The sequence below is a fragment of the Oncorhynchus masou genome, chromosome 20 (assembly GCF_036934945.1).
Source record: "Oncorhynchus masou masou isolate Uvic2021 chromosome 20, UVic_Omas_1.1, whole genome shotgun sequence".
Taxonomy (NCBI): domain Eukaryota; kingdom Metazoa; phylum Chordata; class Actinopteri; order Salmoniformes; family Salmonidae; genus Oncorhynchus; species Oncorhynchus masou.
The window spans coordinates 14,472,445-14,496,164 of record NC_088231.1 but is presented as its reverse complement, the minus strand read 5'-3'; the positions used below and the strand labels follow the sequence as shown (position 1 = coordinate 14,496,164).

Sequence of the window (23,720 nt, the reverse complement as noted above, 5' to 3'; positions counted from 1 at the left end):
TGTGCACTGTAAAATGATGCTTCAGTGGGATCTTATCGACGTCACATTGTCTATGCTCAAATATGTTTCCAGTTTGATCAAACACAGCACATGTTTATCCTACCCGGCCCTAACATGGCTGTGTTCCTAATGCCATTTTGCATAGCAATCCCTCCAAGCTATAACCCACCAAGGAGCCAGCTCGCTCGCATGACTGTGGTGGCAAAGACCATTTCTAATTTATAAAAGCCAAAAGGATATATTCAAAATTCATGAACAATCTGTCTGGTAACAACCAGTGATTTCTGTGACTGTGGGGCAGTAAGTAGCAGTAAGTAGCTAGTGAAACGATGGGGACGGATGGTGCAACACAAAGGAAAGTTCTGCCTCCACTCATTAAACAGGGAAACACACTCTGAACGAAAGAGAGGAGAGATAGATTCATAGTCAGTCTTCTCCTCCCTAGGCTCTTTCTATAACTTTCTTCATACTCAATGCTGTTTGAGTATAAAATCCTTTAGAAAAATGTCAGAACAGCTATAGTGAAACAAATTGCTGGCAACAAGAGGCCTAAAACTCCTTGAAATCTTGTAATTCATTCCCAGAACTAAACAAACAATGAGGGAACAATGAGGGAGAAAGATTACTATTTTGTTTTACAAGCCTAGTTAATTCAACCCACCATCTGCCCTCATCATGGAAAGGTTTGTGCCGACAACCTTCTCTGCGTAAAACATTATTTCACTCCTCGTCACCGCTGCGAGAGTAATTGAAGCAGACCGCAGAGGGGTTATAAAACAAGTCTGTCTCACATTCTCCAGGATTCTTGGTTTCGTGACTGAGAGAGGTTGTTTGTTAAAAGAGCAGGTCTCCAATGATACATGGCAGATCAGGCCAACACATTAAAACAGTTCCTAGTTCCCGGCACTGGCTTCAAGTCATGAAATGAGCATAGTGACCTTCACTTCAACCCCACTGCATTTTGAGGTATAAGAATATTGTCACTCCAATAAATATATGTAAATTGAGAAGTTTCCCTGATATCTGCACTCTGTGGTAAGAAATGCAGTCCTTGTCTTCATTGCTATAAATGCACATACATTCGTAAAAAAAAATAACAAGCACATTCCTTAAACAATTTGTTAACCAGTATCTCTAATAAACATAAGCTCAAATCCCACATCCTTGACTTTCTCTGCTTCCCTGCACCGAGCAAGACCCAGATCACATTCTCTGTTGTGGTTCAATCTATTCAATGTAGAGCCTAATGTTCAACTAAACAAGTTTCAACTAGAATAAATCAATTGAAAACCTTCATGGACAAAGAAAAGAGAGCCTAATTGACTATTTACCTATTTACTCAGATAACAGATCTTTTTTGAAATAGTTATCCTAGGACTATACACAGAGAGTCGTTGTGTTTTTCAAATGATGGCCTTGTTATAACTTGTAGTAGAGATTTTTTTTAAAGAAACTTCAGCCAAATACATCCCTATTGTCATTCATCTTCATTGTGTTATCTTTCTTTGGACAAATGGTTTCACCTGACTAAATATTTAGTGCTGACTTGCACCTGTCTGAAAGCTTTTGTAGGAATTAGTGGAGCTTTTGGACTTAATCCTCTCACACCATTTCTCACTTCTTAAGAATCTTAATTAGAACCATTTATTCACAGGCCACATGTTTTACAGCAAGGAAAGAGAGAAATAAATATATATAAATAAGAGATATAGAGAGAGGAGCCAACTCCAGTATGAAAAAATGAGAGAAGTTAAGCTAGCTCAATGTGGAGCATGATGAAGAAAATGAGTTTCCACAGCGGATCACATTTATACTTTGTCGTTATTTTACACGGTTGAGTTATTCTTAACAACTTTTGGTCATTTAAATTAACCATCCTTTTCCACTCTGAAATACTGAGAATGACTGATTTACATTGCCATCTAGTGGAGCATACATGAGTACTCAGATTGCAGATCAACCGAACTACACCTGTGCCCAAGTCATCCATTGTGATGGATTAGAAAGGTGAGCAATGGAAAGTATATACATCTTTTCCATATCCAATCAGATTGAAGCATGGGCGGTATTTGTCAAGAACGTCAACAAGAAGTAACCATCAGTTACGTTGTAAAACTTCTTTTTGATGTTTAGGAAGTTTTAGAAATGAATATGTCGTTATTAATACAATAACTGTGTTGTTTTTGACCAGTTGGATTTAATTAGATTATCAATTTTTTGTTTTTAATTTTATCAAGAGCTTTCGTTTGGAATGGATGCATCGTGGATTCATTGTTTGTTTATAGCGAATCATGAGATCAGCTGACTAACGTTAGCTAGCTAGCTACCAATTTCTGGTTTAGCAAAGCAGCCAACGTTACAATGTGTTTGGAAATTGTCGTCCAGTATTCATGCTTCCCAAATGACATTTGAAACGAACTCTTATTCCAAGCTATAGCTGGCAGCGGTAATAGCTAGTTGTTAGCTAGCTAGCTTGCTTGCTAGTAAGCATTAGCTTTGTTTTCAGCAATCTCACCTATTGACCCAGTGAGTGTAGGTCACTGGACAAGTTGCTGTGGCTAACTAGCTTACCATTACAAATATGCCTTGTACTTGGGGCAACTGGAGGAGATGGATTCGGCCTCTGGTCGTTCTTCTATACTTTCTGGTTGTGCTTGTCGTCTTACTACCCCTGTGCATCTGGGAACTACAGAAATCAGAGGTCAGTTGGTATCATTGCAGCCCAATCATATCGTTACTTGACACTAAATAGCCTAGTCCGTGCTTTGTTGTTTGGATGTTGATTCTATACGTAATTTATACCTTTTAGGTTGGTACCCATAACAAAGCATGGTTCATAGCTGGGACATTCGTGTTCATGACCATACCCATATCACTCTGGGGGATCCTGCAGCATCTTGTAAACTATACTCAACCAGAGCTACAGAAGCCAATTCTACCAAGGCTACTCTGTCACAGCTGTAGGATAGTGTTACTTCATTACCATCATGGGTTTGTGTCTTTATCTTGAATGATGTACAATATAACCTAACTGATTGTGAATGATCTCATCTCCTATTTATTTATTTTTTTACAGAATATTATGGATGGTCCCCATTTGCAGTTTGGACAGTGTAAGTAATGCCTTCAATTCTTGATCATTTACATTTACATTTAAGTCATTTAGCAGACGCTCTTATCCAGAGCGACTTACAAATTGGTGAATTCACCTTCTGACATCAGTGGAACAGCCACTTTACAATAGTGCATCTAAATCATTTAAGGGGGGGGGGGGGTGAGAAGGATTGCTTTATCCTATCCTAGGTATTCCTTGAAGAGGTGGGGTTTCAGGTGTCTCCGGAAGGTGGTGATTGACTCCGCTGTCCTGGCGTCGCTAAGGAAGGAAATTAAACCAGTGTCACCTTCTCATGGTCGGCAGTGTTTTCCTCAGTCTTCTCTGAAGCGGTGGTCTGCAGTGTGAGCAGACGGACACCGATTTCCCTCAGCTTCTCGGTGGCATCCAAATCCCCCAACTCCCTGGGAGAGTCCTAAAGCAAGATCATGTAGCCAGATGTTCTTAAAGTCAACATTGGTTTATTGTTAAGTTACAAATATTTGACAATAAGTTAACAGAAGAAGTCACTGTAGCATTGACAGTAGTAAAACTGAAAGCGCTTGACATGAGCGTGGCACTTCAATTCGTTTTGTTATGCTAATTAGTGTCTGCTATGCTCAGCATTCCCCCATCATACAATTTACATTATCCTACTTCCCAAATAATGAGAACAGAGCTCCTTTAGAAAAACAAAGCAAGAGAAACAAAAAAATGCCTCACTCCCTGACTGACTTTTCAGAGTAAATGTTTTCAATAGTTTCAAGTGTTCACTATTATCATGCAACATATCATTGAGATAATGTAATGGCACATCTATGATCCCATTCCTCTCCTTGTCTTCCTCTCCCACCCTCTCCCTTTCTCTCTCACACAGTGGATTGCGTTGAAGTACCCCAGAATTGCCATCTATGTGGATACATGCAGGGAGTGCTACGAGGCATACGTCATCTACAACTTCATGATCTTCTTGCTCAACTACCTGAGAAACCAGGTACACATTATTGTCATGACCTGACTGAGAATGATCCCAGACCTGTTTGTTCTAACATTCCAATCATGGCCACTCTTTGTCCTATGCCAAACATAAGTCTAGCACAAACACATCTGGATCCCAGGCTAGATTGAGTAGCCTACATTTATTTCAATATCCTCACACTGTAATTCCTCTCTTCTCTTTATTTTTCTCTCACTCTCTCAACCATGGGTAACCAGTACCCCAGCCTGGTACTGATGCTGGAGGTGCAGGAGCAGCAGAAACATCTTCCTCCCCTCTGCTGCTGCCCGGCATGGCCCATGGGAGAGTGAGTTTGTTGCTTTTATAGTTTTTGTAGTTCTTTAAGTGTATGTGTGCTATAATGAACAGGCCCCTGTACCAGATCTGTTAGTGCTGTGCATTTGGCATGAGCACAAATAGGGGTTGGCTTTACTCATAGAGATAGAGGACACAACATTGTATCTGTCCCATGAGGGTGTCTGTGGGAGCATGGGCAGGGCATTGATGCTATCTCCATTTTGAAGTAGTGAATTTTCTTCTACTACTTTTATCTGTTGGTATACAAAATTAAATGGTCATACTGCCACCTAGAATGTGCTGTTTGAACAGATATAAAGCCAAGGTTGGCAAATTTACTGCCACCTGTTGTTATGGAATGTTCACTTATAATTCATTGGCTGATGCCTCCTTATGACCTGGATGGATTTATGTGATCCTTCCTTAAACCATAGGAAGTCCCACCGAATTGACTATTTCAAAATGGTGAAAGTCCTTAATGGCGCTGTCCATGCTAAAACTGGCTTTTGAACATTAGAGTCCTCTATCAATATCTATGGCATTACTGCGGAATCAGCCAGGCTAATAAGGAGCTATAATATTATCCATACCATGTGTTATAAGTTCACATTTTAGGATGAAGGTTTATATTTTTTTTGTGCAGCAATAAACTACAACTTCTTTGTTTTACGTGTTGTGAATGGATATTTTAGGATTAATAACATGTTTTTATACCACATTGATGTGTTTTAAGTATACATTTATATTTCAGGCTCATAATCAAAACAAGAAGTTGGGTGTTAAAGTGGCTCCAGTCTGTGTGGCCTCCATTTTGAGTCTCTTTCTAGAAGGTTCACCTTCAAGGTGTTTGTTTGGCTGCTTGAAGTCTCTCCAAGTCTCCATTGCTACTCGCCAGCTCCAAACGAGCCCCAGTCAGGCAACAACAGGAATATGTAGCATGTCTGCCTGTAGTTGATTTAAGAACAGATCCAGAAGTGTTTGCAAGTGGAACAACGTGTTCTCATTTAGGAAAAATGCACCAGCCTAAAGAACAGAAAGACAGCATTAGGCTCATCTGTTTTGTTTACTCTGCATTTTAACTAATGCTGTGCATCTGCAATTTTAGCCACAGGTATTGCAACATCTTTCTTCATAGGATGTTATTGATTTTAAGAAATGGAAGACATTCATGAAAAACAAAGCTGATGATTAGTAAGATGTTGGTTCTATTTTATAGTGGGAAAAAGCTAACATTTTGTGTGAATGTCTTTCCTTAATAATGTGTGCCGTGTTTTCCTATTGCAGGGTATTGCTATTGAGATGCAAGCTGGGAGTGTTGCAGTACACGGTTGTCAGACCAGTCACAACAGTTATTGCCTTGTAAGTGTTTTGCACAGGATCTGTTTTCCATTCAGGATGGACTTATGTTAAATGCCTAAGTGTTGAATGTACATGTGCCTAGAGAGACAGCAACCTTACCTTGGTCCAGGGCCAGCTCTGTCTCTCTTGACTTCTGTGTCGGCCAGTCCAAGCAGATGATCATTTGTTCAGATGGTGACGAAACATAAATATGTACAAAAAGGAAAAATACCAAAGGCCCAAACCTAAAGATGTTAAAATAAAAAGTATCATGGCCACCAAACCAACCAGCAGCCTTACGGCTCTCCAAGCTGCCACCCCTTGGGGGACTGGAAGTAGTTTGTTTGTAGTGTGAGGTCTAAACTACACTAACCACATATAAATGTACTTTTTGTATCAAGTCATATCACATGTCTCCATTCCACTATCCTGTAGGATATGTCAGTTCTGTGGTGTGTATGATGAAGGTAACTTCAGCTCAACCAATGCATGGACGTACCTGGTGATATTCAACAATATGTCCCAGCTGGTAGGTTCTGTATTTTTCACGCTTGTCTCCACATTGCTGTAAACTTCCTGTCACCATACCACCACCACAAAGATAACATTAAATATTTAGTATTCAGTAAGTGATCTCTTTCTCTCATTCTCTCTCCTCTCACTCCCAGTTTGCCATGTACTGTTTGGTCCTGTTCTACAAGGCCCTAAGAGAGGAACTGGCCCCCATCAGACCAGTGGGGAAGTTCCTGTGTGTCAAAATGGTGGTCTTCGTCTCCTTCTGGTGAGTGCTTTTTTGGGGGGGCTGCCATTTTGGATCACCTGCATCTACCTCCTAGCCTGTTTCCAGATCTGTTTGTGCTGTCTTGCCAACCCCTGTGGTCAATGTCAAGCCATTGACATAGCACAAACAGATCTGGGACCAGGTTATCGACCTCCATGGTTAATAACATCTTTGTATACCAGTCAATGTGTCTGCCATTCATGGATCGAGCATTGTTACCCATTAAAGTAACAGTTTTCGCTGCCCATTTGTATTTCTTATACAACTTTTTTTCAGAATTGCATGTGTAGGACTTGTTAACAAAGTGTGTTTTATTTTAGGAATAAGGCCTGTTTTTCTTTTGAAGCCAGAAGGAGGCTGGTATCAGCTACATTTATGCCTTTACTAGACTATGGGGATATTTTACATGTGAATGCTTCCGCTCAGTGTTTGAGATCAATTGACACCCTTTACCATGGCACTTTGAGATTTATTTTAAACTGCAAAACCCTTCCGCACCACTGCACTTTGTCTACCAGGGTTGGCTGGCCTTCTCTAGTCACTTGTAGGCTCAGGCACTGGTATAATTCTATTTACAAAGCCATTTTGGGTTTACTATCTTTTTATTTGGCCATTTTTATTGTTCAGAAATGTGGTGGGTCGTCTCTTCGTTCGCTGGACTTTATCCTGCTGTTCCAAATGTCCAAACTGAATTTGGTGAAACTTTTATGTCCTCTGCGCCATCGTCTTGGAACTCCTTACAAAATACTTTTAAACTGGAAGAACTTGTCCCGATTGGTATTTTTAAATCACTGATGAATGATCTTGAGACTGATTCCCTGACCTGTCAATGTTTTTAATTTGCTGTGTTTGATTTTGTTATACGCTTGTGAATTCTATGGTTTTTACTAGATTACTTGAAGTTTTTCATGTTTGTCTGTCATTTTTGTAATGACTTGGTGCTGCCTATCTTGGCCAGGACGCTCTTGAAAAAGAGTTTTTAAATCTCAATGAGCCCTTCCTGGTTAAATAAAAAATGTTTTAAAGCTGTGTGGATTATAGCCAGTAATTGGGTTAATGCGTTCCCTGTGTTGGCTGCAGTGTATAGGAGTGATTATTTCCACTCTGTTATCTGGAATCTATCTTAGGCAAGCTGCGTTCATCGCTCTCCTAGTCAAGGTTGGAGTGATCTCAGAGAGACACACGTGGGACTGGGACAGTGTGGAGGCTGTAGCTACAGGCCTACAGGTAATGCAAGACAATACCAACACTGTATAACGCCATAGTAACATGTTTATTACAATGCTACATAATGACTTGTTTGGTATAAGGTCATATCTGTTGAGGCTTGTGGTCTCAAGCCCCTAGAAAACGAGATGATTCATCTCAAGGACTTCTATCCTGTGCAAGACTTCTAAATAACTTAACTAGATATGAGAATAGACTTGGTATGCTATACAGTCAAGCTTTCATCCATACTTCATCCAGGACTTCATCAAAGTGGAGGAGTGTGGAGATGTTCCTGGCGGCCATCGCCCACCACTTCAGCTTCACCTACAAGCCCTACATCCAGGAGGCTGAGGAGGGATCCTGCTTCGACTCCTTCCTGGCTATGTGGGACATCTCTGACGTCAGGACTGACATCTCTGAGCAAGTCCGCAACGTCGGTTAGTTCTCATCCCATTTGGCTTGACTCAATAGCAGTCCTGCATGGATGGAATCAAAGAAGCCGCTGTTAAGAACTTTGTTTGAAAAGGTTTCATCTCCGAACCAAGTGCGTTGGCTAGCTACTAGATTTATGTTAATAGAATGTCATGAGAGAATAGAAAATGGCTACCCTCAATCTTCAAGACTTTGATAAATTTCCTTATTATGTGAGTATATTGCCATTCTCATATCTTCAAACACATTCTTTCTTTCCTGATACAGGGAGAACCGTTATGGGCCGACCTAGGAAGACCTACTTCGGTGAGGCGGAGGACGACAGTGAGCGCTCAGGCTTGCTTTCCCCAGGCTCCATGGACGCCATTGGTCCCACGGAGGCCTTGTCCAACCCGGTGTCCCCCAAGGGTCGGTACCAGGGCCTGGGTAAAACCCAAACGCCCCACTCCCTGTCAGCCCCCGCCGGGCTCAACAATGCTCAGTGGGATGGAGAGGAGAGGGAAGACAATGGTAGACAAGCTCCAGAGCCCAGAAACATCACCAACGAGCCAATAGGCTCGGTTACAGACGACCTTGTCGTTATCACCTAGCTTAGCGTCATCGCTAAAATCCTCCAATGGGAATTCTGAATGCACGTTATACCAAACACAGTTGGGCAGGAACCAAGTATGGCCTTGGCGACGTTTCCCCTACAGACGATATTTGGCTAACCCGCACACAAGCGATGAAAAAGCACGTGTTAATTAAGCAATGTTGTAGTGAGTCATTCATCCACCACATCAGATGCAGATGGACCTCTGTCAATGACAGCTCGAAGAATGTTCATAAGCTTTCATAAAGGTCTCATGACACTTAAGATATTTTTTCTTGTATCTGTATTGTACTACTGAGTCATAATGGTAAAGTATGGTACCTCAATACCTTATTTTAGTATGACCCCTCTTCATTGTAATGGGTCTGGACTTCAAGTTCAAAAGCCGGTGAGATTTTACCAGTATACTTGTTCTATAATAGCACCTGGGTGATATCACTACAAACTCGTTAATTATTTACCAAGGGTTTTAGTTGTTACGAAAACGTTCAAAGTATATATGTAGCTTTTAAACTGAAACCTATAAAATACTGGTTTGCACCAATGATTGGTTTTAGACAGTACCACGCATTCTAGGTTTCTTTATTTTTACTATTTTCTACATTGTAGATTAATAGTGAAGACACGTTGTAACCCCAAAATGTTTTTATTTGGGATTCTTCAAAGTAGTCCACCCTTTGCCTTGATAGCTTTGCACATTTTTGGCATAAAAAAAACTCTTAAGAGTAGGTGTGTCCATACTTTTGACTGGTACTGAACATCATTGGGTTGCACATGCTTGAATATGGTCTTCGAACCTATTGTACAGATTTTGAAGCATGAAGCTGTGTCTCACTTTGGCATTAACGCTAACCGCCTCGATCGTCTTCTCAGATGCCTTGTTTTATGTATCCACAATCAAGTAATTCACATTTCACGTCTACCTCATTTGTAAATATAAAGTGATGTTATAGATTTCTTACTGTTTTAATTTCTGTTAAGCTTTTCAGGGATATTAGTTGTGATTTACCGTACTGAAAGGGATTGATCGTCTTTTACTCGTTTCATTGTCATCCATTAGTAGAATGTCTTCCTATCGGGAATGTGTGTCAAGTGTGTGCAGCTATTGCCTTACCTGATGTTTGTCACAAAGCATTAACCTTCAGAGGGAAGTACTACATCAAATGTATCAGCACCTTTGTCTGAGAGTTCAACTCAAAGTTCCAAACATTCACCCTCCAATAAATGAAATTAAATGTGGCTGTCAGTTTTTGCTAGTGTCAATAAGAAAGACAATGTTGCTTGATCATTATGATTTTCTTTGATTTAAATTATTTGAGAAAATGGAAGTGCTGATGCAAAACATTTTAATGAAGACTGCAACCATAATCAAGAGACGTCATTCCAAAACAAGATTATGAACACACTGAAGACCAAAACGTCTCAAGATGAGCACATCATAAAACATGTAAATGTCTTTGTGAAAGTCCTGAGAGAAGGCTTATTGAAATGGTAGCTATTGTGGGGTCATTTTAGAGCTGGCGCTTCCAGAGAATCCATAGTCCAATCCCTTCCCCTCCACAACATATATGCAGTTCACTCATAATATAGAACCCAGAGTGATACCTTCACCTCTCTCCCAGTAAGACTGAGTGGACTTGATGCTCTTGTAGAATCAAAAGCACCGCAACTCCCTCCTTTAAAACACTTATGAAGATGACTCTTGTACTGTTCATATCACCAGACATCTACTTATCGGACTCTAACAGAATCCACAGTCCCGGTCTCTCCAGCCTCTTCCTCTATACTGGCTGATATGGAGATTGAGCTCTTCTGCAGGGTGACTGCCAGTCGTACCCAGTCTCCCTCCCTCACTGCCAGGGGCTGGTGCAGCACCACAGCAGCCTGCTTCCAATGGGAGTCCTGGTTGAAGGTGCTCAAGCTGATCTCCTCGTTCAGGTGGATCTGGTACCAGAAGGGCACAGCAGTCACCCTGCCTGAGGCACTAGCCTGGACCTGGGAAAAACACAGTCAGGGCCATAGAAATAGACTATTGTAATCAATAAAATAGTAATTGTTAACTCAGCAAAAAAAGAAACGTCCTCAACTGCGTTTAGTTTCAGCAAAACTTTACGGAAATATTTGTATTAACATAAGATTCAACAACAGACAAACTGAACAAGCTCCACAGACATGTGACTAACATAAATGGAAATGTGTCCCTGAACAAAGCGGGGTCAAAATCAGAAGTTATATATCTGGTGTGGCCACCAGCTGCATGAAGTACTGTAGTGCATCTCCTCATGGACTGCACCAGATTTGCCAGTTCTTGCTGTGAGATGTTACCCCACTCTTCCAACAAGACATCTGCAAGTTCCCGGACATTTCTGGGGGGCATGGCCCTAGCTCTCACCCTCCGATCCAACAGGTCCCAGACGTGCTCAATGGGATTGAGATCTGGGCTCTTCGCTGGCTATGGCAGAATACTGACATTCCTGTCTTGCAGGAAATCACACACAGAACGAGCAGTATGGCTAGTGGCATTGTCATGCTGGAGGGTCATGTCAGGATGAGCCTGCAGGAAGGGTACCACATGAGAAAGGAGGATGTCTTCCCTGTAACGCACAGCGTTGAGATTGCCTGCAATGACAACAAGCTCAGTCCGATGATGCTGTGACACACCGCCCCCAGACCATGACGGACCCTCCACCTCCAAATCGATCCTGCGCCAGAGTACAGGCCTCGGTGTAACGCTCATTCCTTTGACAATAAATGCAAATCCGACCATCACCCCTGGTGAGACAAACCACGACTTGTCAGTGAAGAGCACTTTTTGCCAGTCCTGTCTGGTCAAGCGACGGTGGGTTTGTGCCCATAGGTGACGTTGTTGCTGGTGATGTCTGGTGAAGACCTGCCTTACAACAGGCCTACAAGCCCTCAGTCCAGCCTCTCTCAGCCTATTGCGGACAGTCTGAGCACTGATGGAGGGATTGTGCGTTCCTGGTGTAACCCGGGCAGTTGTTGCCATCCTGTACCTGTCCCGCAGGTGTGATGTTCGGATGTACCGATCCTGTGCAGGTGTTGTTACACGTGGTCTGCCACTGCGAGGACGATCAGCTGTCCGTCCTGTCTCCCTGTAGCGCTGTCTTAGGTGTCTCACAGTACAGAAATTGCAATTTATTGCCCTGGCCACATCTGCCGTCCTTATGCCTCCTTGCAGCATGCCTAAGGCACGTTCACACAGATGAGCAGGGACCATGGGCATCTTTCTTTTGGTGTTTTTCAGAGTCAGGACACGAAAGAGACCTTTCTACTATGTTTTCATAACTGTGACCTTAATTGACTACCGTCTGTAAGCTGTTAGTGTCTTAATGACCATTCCACAGGTGCATGTTCATTAATTGTTTATGGTTCATTTAACAAGCATGGGAAACAGTATTTAAACCCTTTACAATGAAGATCTGTGAAGTTATTTGGATTTTTACAAATTATCTTTGAAAGACAGGGTCCTGCAAAAGGGACGTTTCTTTTTATGCTGAGTTTCTTTCTATGGTCAGGGCCACAGCTCTGTGGAAGTACTGACACTGCCAAGGGATCTGGCAACTCAGTGTTATCCTCAGTATAATGTGCAAACAGACAATGGTGACATTTACCATGTTTTTTTTGATGAATGTTTCGGACAATATCTGATAATGTATCTACAACTAAATGAATCTGTTGGGTTTGGGGCTTTACCTTGACGTCTCTGTTGGTATAGTTGGCGTTGGTGTTCATGAGGTCCAGGATAAAGAGTTCTACAGAGTCACTGAGATGTCTACACTGCAGAGTGGACAAGTCCAGAAACACATGGACTGGAACCTAGGAAGGAGAGAGATCATATCATTGTTACATATTAGATGTCCATTCAGCGGACATCTATACAACCCTACATCTGAGACGAATTCAACCCCTTTAAAACAGAATGACAAGGCAGTCCATGTAGTCTAGTTCAGTATTTCCCAAACCTCTCCAGCTCATTTCACTCGTCGTCAGGTGTTTTTAACAAAATCTCCAACTCTTAGAACTCCTTTAAGAGTCGTGTGCATCATGTGACCTGCTGCAACGCACCGCTATACTCTAGAAAGCAGGAGGAGAGTGCTCATCAAGCGACAGAGCGGGAGTGTCACTGTCACAGAGAACAAACGAATGCCGCCGCCTCCTCCTCCTCCCGGTCACAGCTCCCGGTGTCTCCGCCGCTCTCCGTTTGATGTCATTGATGTAATGCTTCCTGATGGATCCAAGTAAGGGATGTCCTTACGTGAAGCCGTGTGAATGCTTTTCCCCAGAGTGACAGTCGTGCCCTTGTCTGAGCTCTTCAGAGACAACATCTGTTTAAACAAACTGCCGTCCCGCGGGAGCCAACGCCGAAAATTAGAGCGCCAACATGACACCGGAAAAGACAGACAACTTAAAAGGATTTCTCAGCTCCCCGTAAACGGAAAGCCAGATAAAAGAACATGAGAAGTCTCAACGTAGAAGGTTGCATTGCAAGCAAAATGGGTTTTAAAAACCCATTTTGACTTAAAAAAAGCACAGTAAAAAGGTCAGTTTAAATGTATTGTGCCCTTTCAAATTGGTTCACTTGAGCTCAACTGCAATACGGCAGACCAAGAACCACTAACAAGTACTGCGAAAGAAACTATAAGAAAACAATGTTTAGATTTCGTCCAGAATATTGGGGGGGGGCAGCATTATATATCAGCAGCCATCTTGAGTGAAGATGTTACAACCCTCAGGCAACAAGTTGGTGTGTCTCAGGAGCCTGTCCTTTGAATCAGAAGAATGATGCAAGGTACAAAGAGCATTGAGGCAGCTGTCAATAGTATGACTATTGCATCATTGACATGAGAGGGAATACCATATATGAGAGGAGCCATGTTGAGCGAGAAAGGGTTGGGTGTTGTGTCACGTAGAATGAATTTCTGAGTTGACCATACTTTTCCCCCAACCATGCAGTAATTTACTATACTACTTTGTTAGTTATCAGAGTATAGTGCATTCACATTTAGAGCTGAGGAGTGAGACTCCAGCCAGGAGGTTTTCCTGACAATGTGACCGGACTCAGTCCTCTGTAGCTCAGATGGTAGAGCATGGCGCATGCCCTCAGAACAGCCTCAATTCGTCGGGGCATGGACTGGCCTATGTTGACTCCAATGCTTCCCACAGTTGTGTCAAGTTGGCTGGATGTCCTTGGATGGATACACACGGGAAACAATTGAGTGTCAAAAACCCAGCAGCATTGCAGTTCTTGACAAACTTAAAAACCAGTGCGCCTGGCACCTACTACCATACCCTGTTTAAAGGCACTTAAATCTTTTGTCTTGCCCATCCATCCTCTGAATGACACACATACACTATCCATGTCTCAAGGCTTAAAAATCCTTCTTTAACCCGTCTCCTCCCCTTCATCTACACTGATTGGATTTAACAAGTGCCATCAATACGGAATCATAGCTTTCAACTGGATTCACCTGGTCAGTCTGTCATGGAAACAGCTGGTGTTGATATTATTTTGTACACGGTGTAAAGAGATATATATATATATATAAATATATAAAAACAGTGTGGTTTGAGGCCTGAATACTGATTCACTGAAAGCTGTGGTATATCAGACTGTATACCACAGGTATGACAAAACATTCATATTTACTCTAATAACCAGTTTACAATTGCAATAAGGCTCCCCGGGGGTTTGTGGTATCTGGCAAATATACCACAGCTAAGGGCTGTATCCAGGCACTTTGTGTTGCAACGTGCATAAGAACAGCCCTTGGCCATATACCACAACCCCCCCTGGCCTTATTGCTTAACTATATCATTAAAACCTCAGGCCCTAGTGACGACATATGCAAGGCAGGTGGGGAGATGCAGTCAGCATGCAGCGGATCTGGGGAGGTGTGTCAGTAACTCACAGTGAACTGGTTGATGAACGGGGCGATGTTGAAGCCCAGTGTCGGCTCCTGGCCCTGGACAGCACTCTCCAGCAGCAGGGTGTCAGACTCCACCAGCATCCCGTACAACACTATTCTCTCTGGGAAGATCTGACCTCCGTCCTCCAACAGGCACCTGCCATGGATGGACCCCACCAAAACAATCAAACTATTGTACAAAAAAAGGGACAGATTCTTCCGAACCCAAATAGTCTTTTTCCCAATGTGACAACACTGAAGATTCAATATCAATATTTGAGATGCTGCAATGCAATCCACAATCCCACCTCATTCCTAAAACTCTATCAAAATCCACCAGCACTTCATACATTCTACCCGGTTACTACCAAAACTACCTTTCCCAGCAGTGCTTGCGCCATCTTCCTACCTGGCTAGTGTGGCTTTCTCCATCAGCTTCTGCCTCACTAAGCCACAGGTCTCCACACAGTCTAATATAATGGCGCTCCACAGCTTCTCCCTGGAGGGTCTCTGGAGCACCGCCTGCTCATCCTCCACCTGGTTCAGCCAAACTCGAGAGCCTCCTCTGGGACACCGTTGGCCCTGGCCAGCCTCCTGAGCACCGCCTGGTGCTGGGTCTTCTCTACCGAACTATAGGCCTTCACCTGGCCCTGACTGGCTGCCATGAGGGAGAGAACAGAGAAGCCCTCGGACACGTCCAGCACATAGAAGGGGTCAGGACCAGGGTCCATAGGGCCACTGGGGGGGTCAGTGAGAGGCATAACCTCTAACCCTTGACCCTGGCTGGGACCCTGGACCGACGAGCGTCCTTCAGGTTGGTGATGAGTTTAGCCAGTGCCCTGCGGAAACTATCGTGGTAGGGCTGGTTGTTGAGGAGGGCCATTTCAGCACACTCCAGCATGGTGTAGTCTCGAGGTCCACTGCTCTGCTCTGTCCCGAGGCAAGCTAGGGCACTGCACAGTTCTGCCTCAGCGTTAAGGCTTGGGTTGGGATTGCCGCTCGGGCCTGGGTTGTTTCTAGGTTTGTCTGGATCCAGACAGTCGTCTAGACGGAACTCTCGTCCGTCTCTCGCTACGGCAACACTGCAGAGTCTCAGGTAGGCGTCCCGGCAGGAAATCTCCACGATGAGCTCGTCACCAGGCCTCAGGGGAAAATCTGACGAGACATTTCATTTTATGGCTCATTTGAATAAGGACAGATACAAACGTATTGACATTGAATAAACAACCATCCAATGCGTTGCACCATCACTTAAATATTTTGCCCATTCACCCTCTGAATGGCACACAGACACAATCCATGTCTCAATTATTTAACATGTCTCCTCCCCTTCATCTACACTGATTGAAGTGAATTTAACAAGTGACATCAATAAGGGATCATAGCTTTCACCTGGATTCAGCTGGTCAGTCTGTCAGGGAAAGAGCAGGTGTTCATAATGTTTTGTACACTCACTGTATATACATTTGTTTTGAAGTGTGTGACCCTTTTCTAAGTCTAATAAATAAAGCACGTAAAATTGCTAATGACGTACAAATTCTTGGCATATCATAAGTAACAAGTTGATTTCTTTCTTTTTTATAAGGCCTTGTTGCACACATGACTGTTTATTCATGAACCACGACAACAAGTAAACATAACTGGCATGGAACAAGATGCTTTGCCACTGCGAAAAAGAAAGAGGGAGAGAGGAAGAGAGGGGTAGGAGCAGGGGAGCAAGGGAAATGAGATTCAGGAGGGAGGGAGGCACACAGACAGAGAGACATTCCTGTAGGAATATCTGTCATCGCGTAAGCATGTGGCTTGTCGTTGTCAGGGGGCGTTTGGGGAAAATACATATGTATAGCCTATAAGAGATTCATGAACACTAAAGAGTGTCACAGGCAATCCCGGTGCACCTGTCTGTCTCGCCACAGCAGCCGGGAAACGGATGTCGATGATCATCGGGAAAAATAGCAGGGATGGTGTCTAGTGGGTCCCTAGACGCTGCCCCTGTCAATTAGCAACACTGCTGTACAGAAACACTGAGCTCAGCAGCTGAATGATGGTGCATCTCAACGACAACACCACCGTACAACTTCACTTTGCTCTTCTACGTCTGGAAGGAGCACAATAGCCTGACAGGATAAAGGTGGACAGAAATGTTTGCAGACAAAGGTCAAGCCTATTTGCGTAGAATTCATTCAATCCATTCGAATGTTCACGGTTGTGAAATCCAGCTAGGCAAACCAAAGACAACCAATAACAGCCTCGAGGTTTCAGTGCAAGTTGACTTCAGTCATTGCCTACGGTCTTCAATGGAATAGGTTTCTTCTGTATGTGGCCTACTGCCCCCGTGTGACGGAATGGGGAATTGCATTGCAAACATCAGAAGGGGACAAATATTACAGGGGAATATGCAAGAACAGCATTTGTATATATTATGTACAGTGTGTAATATATGTGTAATTTATTACTGGAATAGTTCATCTGAGTGGATGTCAGGAGAATCTGTGTAGAACTTGACCAGTCTCTATAGTGCATTCTGTGCATCTCTACTGTATGATTAGAAGGGCTCTATGTAGAGATGTTTATGCACACTGCTCCCTACGCACTGCAACACTACATCATACTCCTACAGAGGATTAGGGTGCAGTTGTCTAAATATACTACCTCACTGCATGTGTATAGGCACCGAGTGTACAAAACATTATGAACACCTGCTCTTTCCATGAAATAGACCAGGGGTACTCAACTCTTACCCTACGAGGTCAGGAGCCTGCTGGTTTTCTGTCCTACCTGATAATTCATTGCACCCGCCTGGTGTCCCAGGTCTAAATCATTCTGATTAGAGGAGAACAATGATTTTTAAAAACAGCAGTGGAACTGGCTTCAAGGTCCAGAGTTGAGTTTGAGGGACACCGACTGACCAGGTGAATCTAGGTGAAAGCTTTGATCCCTTATTGAGGTCACTTGTTAAACCCACTTCAAATCAGTGTAGATGAAGGGGAGGAGGATATTTAAGCCTCGAGACATGGCAAGGCAAAGGATTTAAGTTCCTTTCAATGGGGTATGGTAGTAGGTGCCAGGAACACCGGTTTGAGTGTGTCAAGAACTGCTGGGTTTTTCACACTCAACAGTTTCCTGTGTGTATAAAGAATGACCCACCACCCAAAGGACATCCAGCCAACTTGACAACTGTGGGAAGCATTGGAGTCAACAAGGGCCTGCATCCCTGTGGAACACTTTCCACACCTTGTAGAGTCCATGTCCCGACGACTTGAGGCTGTCCTGAGGGCAAAAGGGAAGGTGTTCCTAATGTTTAGTACACTCAGTGTACATACATGTCTTATATAAATGATCCTACTGTGTGGTGTCTGAACGGGGTAGATGGCCTGCTCCCAGCAGGTGTCCTCCTTAGGGCCGGTGGACAGGCTACTCTGCTGGTCCAGGTGGAGCTGGAACCACACGGCCAGGGCGTCCAGCAGACCCTCCCCAGTTACAGGTAGACGCACCCGGCTCACCTCCCTGGAGCACAGACCCTCCAGCTCCTGGGGTACAGTTAGCATAGCATAATACAATCACTGCTCTTGTATTCTTGGAACCTATAGCCAAATATCACGCTAACTAGCTTGTTTGATTTTGAAAAGCTTGAGAGAGTATGAGGCTTCTGACATACAAGATATTGTTTTGTTATCAATATACAGAATCTACACACAGCAATGCCACTGTGAGGCTGTAAGTCATAGTTGTTGATGATAACTAACAGTTCAGTAGATTCCCCATAGAGATGTAATTCTGGTTTATACGCCATCTATGTACACATAAAGACGCTCTACTGCCGCTGACCTGCACGTTGTTGAAGTCTATGTCCAGAGCATTGAAGGGTTCAGTGAGGGGCGTGTAGCCTCCAGGCAGTCTGCTCAGTCTCTCTGTGGTGTAGGGCTCTGTGGAGTCATCCTCTGAGCTGCAGCTTACTGGGCTGTGGAGCTCTCCGGCTGCAGCCGTGGACAGGCCTCCCACCTCAGACACACACAGCCTGCAGGCACATGGTTATAAATAGATGGTATGACATGAATATTAACACCGGTGTCTGTTTACACACACACACACACACACACACACACACACACACACACACTACCTCCAGGGACATAAGGCCTTCAGCTGTTGTTCCACGTCAACAATGAAATATTCCAACAGATAAGGACACAAAAAGGTGAACAACATGTTGAACTTGTTGATGTTTGATCTACTGTTCTAAATGCTGAGGCATTGAAACGTGCTAAATAAATTATACCACTAAATCCATCGTTGAAGAACACTGTCTGACTGACTTAAGTTAGCCTTTATTAACAACAGAGGGACAGGTCACCTGTGATGGCGGCGGATCTCCAGGCACTGGACAGCCATCCCAAACACAGTGGCTCCGGCAGGGATGACCCGGCCTGCTTGGGAGGGAGGCCTGGATGGGTCCTGGGTGCTCTACAGCAGCAGGAGCAGAAGGTTAGCCTTCACGTCTTCATACATCAGGCCTCATGCCATTAACTTTGCTATAATAGGATTTTGGTTGTTGTTGCAATTTATATTATATGTTTACTAAATGCACTAGTCTGTAGGGAATCTTTATGTAAAGGATTTTCATCTATCCTTTTTTTCTCTTTTTTTTTTTTTACCTCAAATGTAGTATCACATTGAGACCATAGATGGCACTGTTGACTTATATTGGCTGCAGCATTATGATATTGAGGAAGGTGGTTGATTGGTACTGTAGCCTCCTACTGTAACCTTAAATGATTTTGGATTCATCTCTTTGCCAATAAACAAAGGATTTGGCTGGATAAAGGACATTTAATAGAAGAGGATTGATGCTCCATAATCATGTTTTACAATTGTGATTGTGACACAAAAATATAGGTAAAGCCTCTTGAAGATGACTTTGCGATCACTTGTGTTGAATTGAGAGACAGACAATCCTGTTAAATGAATGAAAAACATGAACGTGACTGGCATCTAAATCCATGGTTGTAATGAAACCTAAAATGTTATGAGAAAGTGTTGGGAAATAAATAATCAATACTAAAACCAAGTCATGTTACTTACTAATCACGGTAAGGCTTTCAGACTTGTACTAAAGGGTGGCTTGTATTCACTAGTGTTGGAACTCAGTATGAACACAAAACTAATCCTCAAAATGGCTGCCTAGGCTAGTTAATTACCTGTGGAGGCAAAAGCAGATGATTCCAGGCGTGTATAAGGCTCTCTATAATACCTTCACCAAATAGGCCGGCATCCACAGTCTCGGTGACAACCAGCGATACCCTACCACAGAAAACACATCACACAAACGGTACATACACATTAGAGGAGGATGCATAGGGACAGTTTCTAGGCCACAGACTACATTTTAGTAATTTAGCAGAAGCTCTTATCCAGAGCGACTTACATTAGTGCATTCATCTTAAAGTAAGCTTGGTCAGACAACACATCACAATCGTAGCAAGTACATTTTCCCTCAACAAAGTAGTTATCAGCATAGTCCGTTCTAGTAGGAAAAGACAAGTGCATTACTTGTATTTTATTTTGGGAGAGGACATGGAATTTATTCAAGATGCTCTTTAAAGAAGTAGGGTTTCAGACGTTTTTGGAAGATGGGCAGCGACTCTGCTGTCTTAACATGGGGTTGAATTAAGTCTTGGACTGATGCTCATGCTCAATGGAGTCTCCATGTCTTTTTAGTCCAGGACTAGGCTTAATCTATGTCCAGGAAACTGGCCCATACAGATGTCAGAGTAAGAGGGAAGGTGAAAGGTCACCTCTTAGGGATGTCTTTAGGCACTTCCATCTCCAGCGACTTCATATGGAGGATCTTGATGCGTCCGTTCATTCCGTTAGCAGTGACCACCTCACAGGCCAGTTCGTACATGGTCTTGGACAGCTCACAGGCGTACACCTCAGCCGCCCCTGCCTTCTTAGCACACATTCTGTCCATAGAGAGACCAGAGAGGAACAAGGATTACAAGCAGTAACAAATGAATAGAAATGGACAGTCCACAGCCATGACAGTTAGTGTTTTTAACACAAACGTGGTCAATCCCAGAGCTGTGTAGATTTCTCTGGGATAGATACTAACCATTAAGATTGTATAACTTTAACCTAACTCTTCATACAGCGTAGCCACTGTAATAAAACAAAAGATGCACTTAAAAGAATAGCTCACCCAAATTACAAAATGACATTGGTTTCCTTACCCTGTACAGAATGTACAAGGTATGACAGCAATCCATGCTTTGGTTGAGTTTTCCTGGCAGTGGCTGGCACAAATGTCCAAACAGCTCTTGCAGGTTAAGGGAAGCAATATGTATTTTGTAATTTGGATGAACTATCCCTTTAACTGCAATAGGCAGAAAGAAATCTCACCCGAGGATACCGGTCCCTGTGCCTATATCTAACACAGTGTTGCAGCCTCCCTCAACAGCCTTCTGGATGGCCTGCTGGTACTTGTGGTTCCTCCTGCGATCGTTGAGCATCAGGAAGTGCCAGCGCTCCACCAGCCAGTTGGCCACGCGGTAGAAATTCTCCTTGGCCTCAGGGTAGTCCGGCTTCAGCTTCAGGGCCTTGTGGAAATGACCAGCGGCCTCATCCCGGAATCCCATTCTGGAGCGTGCATGGAACAATTGGAATGGAACAATTGTGAGCAATCTAAGAATACTGGGACACATTTACTAGGACACAGCGCTGTCTGGCTAGTTCCATCACTTTACACCACTGCATGCAAACAAACAATTCATTGGCAAGACATGACAGAAAAGATAACTATAGTTTTGATCCGGTATTGAGCACAACCTGAGGTACAATATTACCCCACCATAACTCAAGTCAACCGAGTAAGCCTGATGAGTAAAGTCTTCCCAGTTCCCAAGCCTACAGACAAGACACAGTCAGACTGTTGAGTGAGGGCTACCTGAACAGGTGTTCACCCATGCTGTTGATGATGACCTCATCAGTAGGGAAGAGCTCCAGAGCCTGTTCATAGCAGTCAAACAGGTCCTGGATGCGCCCCAGAGAGTCGAGCTCATCTGCCCATTTGAACAGAGTGAACCTAAAGGACTCCTGAAAAGACACAAAAAACACACCATTATAAATAGTTTATTGGTGATGTATTGGACTAATCTACAAATGACATCACTTGTCTTTTTCCTTCAGTGGTAAACATTCATATTATAACGTGCAGAGAGAATACACACTTCAACTTCAAAACGAAAGGTAGCCTAGCGGTTAGAGCTTTGGGCCAGTAACCGAAGTCGTTGGTTGGAATACCCGAGCCGACAAGGTTAGAAAATCTGATGTGCCATTGAGCATGGCACTTAACCCTAATTTGCTAAAGGGGTGCCATACTACTATGGCTGACCCTGTAAAATAACACATTTCACTGCAACTATCTGCTGTATGTGAAAACAAATACAAATCTAATTTTAAAAAATCTGAAAGTTCAAAGGGAATGTCAATTGTCAGACAGGCTGAATGGTGTATAGCCGACAGCAGGGCTCTTACAACCCTGTTCCTGGAGAGATACCGTCCTGTTGGTTTTCGCTCCATCCCTAATATAGCACACCTGATTCTAATAATTAGCTGATTGATAAATTAAATCAGGTTAGTTACAACCTACAGGAGGGTAGCACTCCAGGAACAGGGTTGGAGAGCCCTGGCCTACAGGCTTTCCGTTGCTACCCACACGGGCAAAGTCCTTCAACACAGGAGCCAGGTTGAGGACGAGAAGGTAGTGGACAAAGGCGGTCCCATAGTCTTGGTTGAACAGACACTGCTGGGCACTCTCCAGTGACCTGGACACCAGCTCATTCCTGGCAGGGTCCTCCCTGGGCACCCGACGGTTCCGTCTGCCACGCTTAGGCCTGGTGCTGGTGTTGGGCATTCCTATCACACAGGAAGTTAGGAGACCACATATGTTAGGAACACACATAAACGCATAGCCACACAACATTATCAATAGGTGTTGTGTTGCTGTGGTTGTAAGTGTGCAGCAGATATTTTGGTTGTAACCACAATACACGAGCTAGCAAGCTAACGTTATAATTATACAAGTCTAGACTATCGGTGCAAAATGCCACAACAAATGATACAAGAGTGTAACTAACTAGCAGTGTTGTATTCATCATGCAATATCACTAGCTAACTACTGGGTATTATTTTCAGAACTAGTCGCTAACTTAGCTACGTATGTTAACTAGCTAACTATAGCCAGAAGATTGTGTAAAACTTCATTTTCAGTGATGTTGATAACTTACTATATATGTATCACACAATCATGCATTTAAATACAATAGTAATGCTATAAACGATGATCACATTAACAGTATAAAAGGCAGAGCTAGCAACATCTGATAGCGCCGTTAGCTGAAGATTACTGACAGTGAAGAATAATAAGAGTTTCTAAACCCAGAGACGCAACATCGCCAGACTTCCGGGAACGCTTGCGAAGCAGACCAACAGACCAGGCCGGGGTTTGAGTTTTGAGAAATCAATAAGAGAAGTGAAAAATGATTCCGAAGCTGTTAATCTTCTCGAAATCAAAAGGCACAACCTAGATGGAAGACAATGTCTCAAGTAGTTGAACATGTTTACTCTAACCTCGTGAACGTGACAAACTGACACGTCTTCATTTTTGTCAGAAACTACTTTATGTCGAAGAAGTCCCCTACAGGCCTGAACATGCGCAGTTTGGCGCGAAACGACCGTTATACCCAATGACGCGTTCTACTCATAGCCTACAAAGCGTGATCGGGGATTTCTATTGATGTAGCAGTTTCTGCCTATCTTTATACTGTAGTGTCTTAGGTATAAATAAGAACTACGGCACATGTCCACTGAGTAAATAAGTACGGGTAGGAACAAAGATATCTTCCATGATTCCATTGTGTAAAGTTGTGGATGTTCTGAGTGAAGAAAATCAAATTAGAGCGTCTGAAATATTATAATAAAAACGGTCACCGGCTAGATGTTTTATAAGTAAGTATTTTGTAGAAAATTTTAATATTTTACATTGTTGGCAAATGTAT

The 23,720-nt window shown here is 43.3% G+C and overlaps 2 protein-coding genes across 2 annotated transcripts; one reads left to right on the top strand and one right to left on the bottom strand.

Annotated features, from left to right (window-relative positions):
* The first annotated feature begins 2,614 nt into the window (after positions 1-2,614).
* Positions 2,615-9,976, top strand: LOC135506563 (transmembrane protein 184C-like). Its single transcript, XM_064925906.1, has 10 exons — positions 2,615-2,701; positions 3,077-3,113; positions 3,969-4,085; positions 4,307-4,395; positions 5,670-5,744; positions 6,159-6,252; positions 6,392-6,504; positions 7,632-7,736; positions 7,972-8,150; positions 8,413-9,976. The coding sequence occupies exons 2-10, from the start codon at positions 3,087-3,089 to the stop codon at positions 8,733-8,735; spliced, it is 1,122 nt and encodes a 373-aa protein (XP_064781978.1). The 5' UTR covers positions 2,615-2,701; positions 3,077-3,086; the 3' UTR covers positions 8,736-9,976.
* A 90-nt stretch (positions 9,977-10,066) lies between these two features.
* On the bottom strand, positions 10,067-23,344 carry LOC135507000 (protein arginine N-methyltransferase 9-like). The gene is given in 15 exon segments (XM_064926460.1): positions 10,067-10,732; positions 12,452-12,574; positions 14,668-14,821; positions 15,074-15,215; positions 15,218-15,466; positions 15,469-15,819; positions 18,011-18,194; positions 18,493-18,682; positions 19,019-19,128; positions 19,863-19,965; positions 20,460-20,627; positions 21,064-21,300; positions 21,608-21,756; positions 22,379-22,578; positions 23,293-23,344. Coding segments are annotated over 14 exon segments (2,622 nt in total). The 5' UTR covers positions 22,577-22,578; positions 23,293-23,344; the 3' UTR covers positions 10,067-10,468.
* Positions 23,345-23,720: the final 376 nt, after the last annotated feature.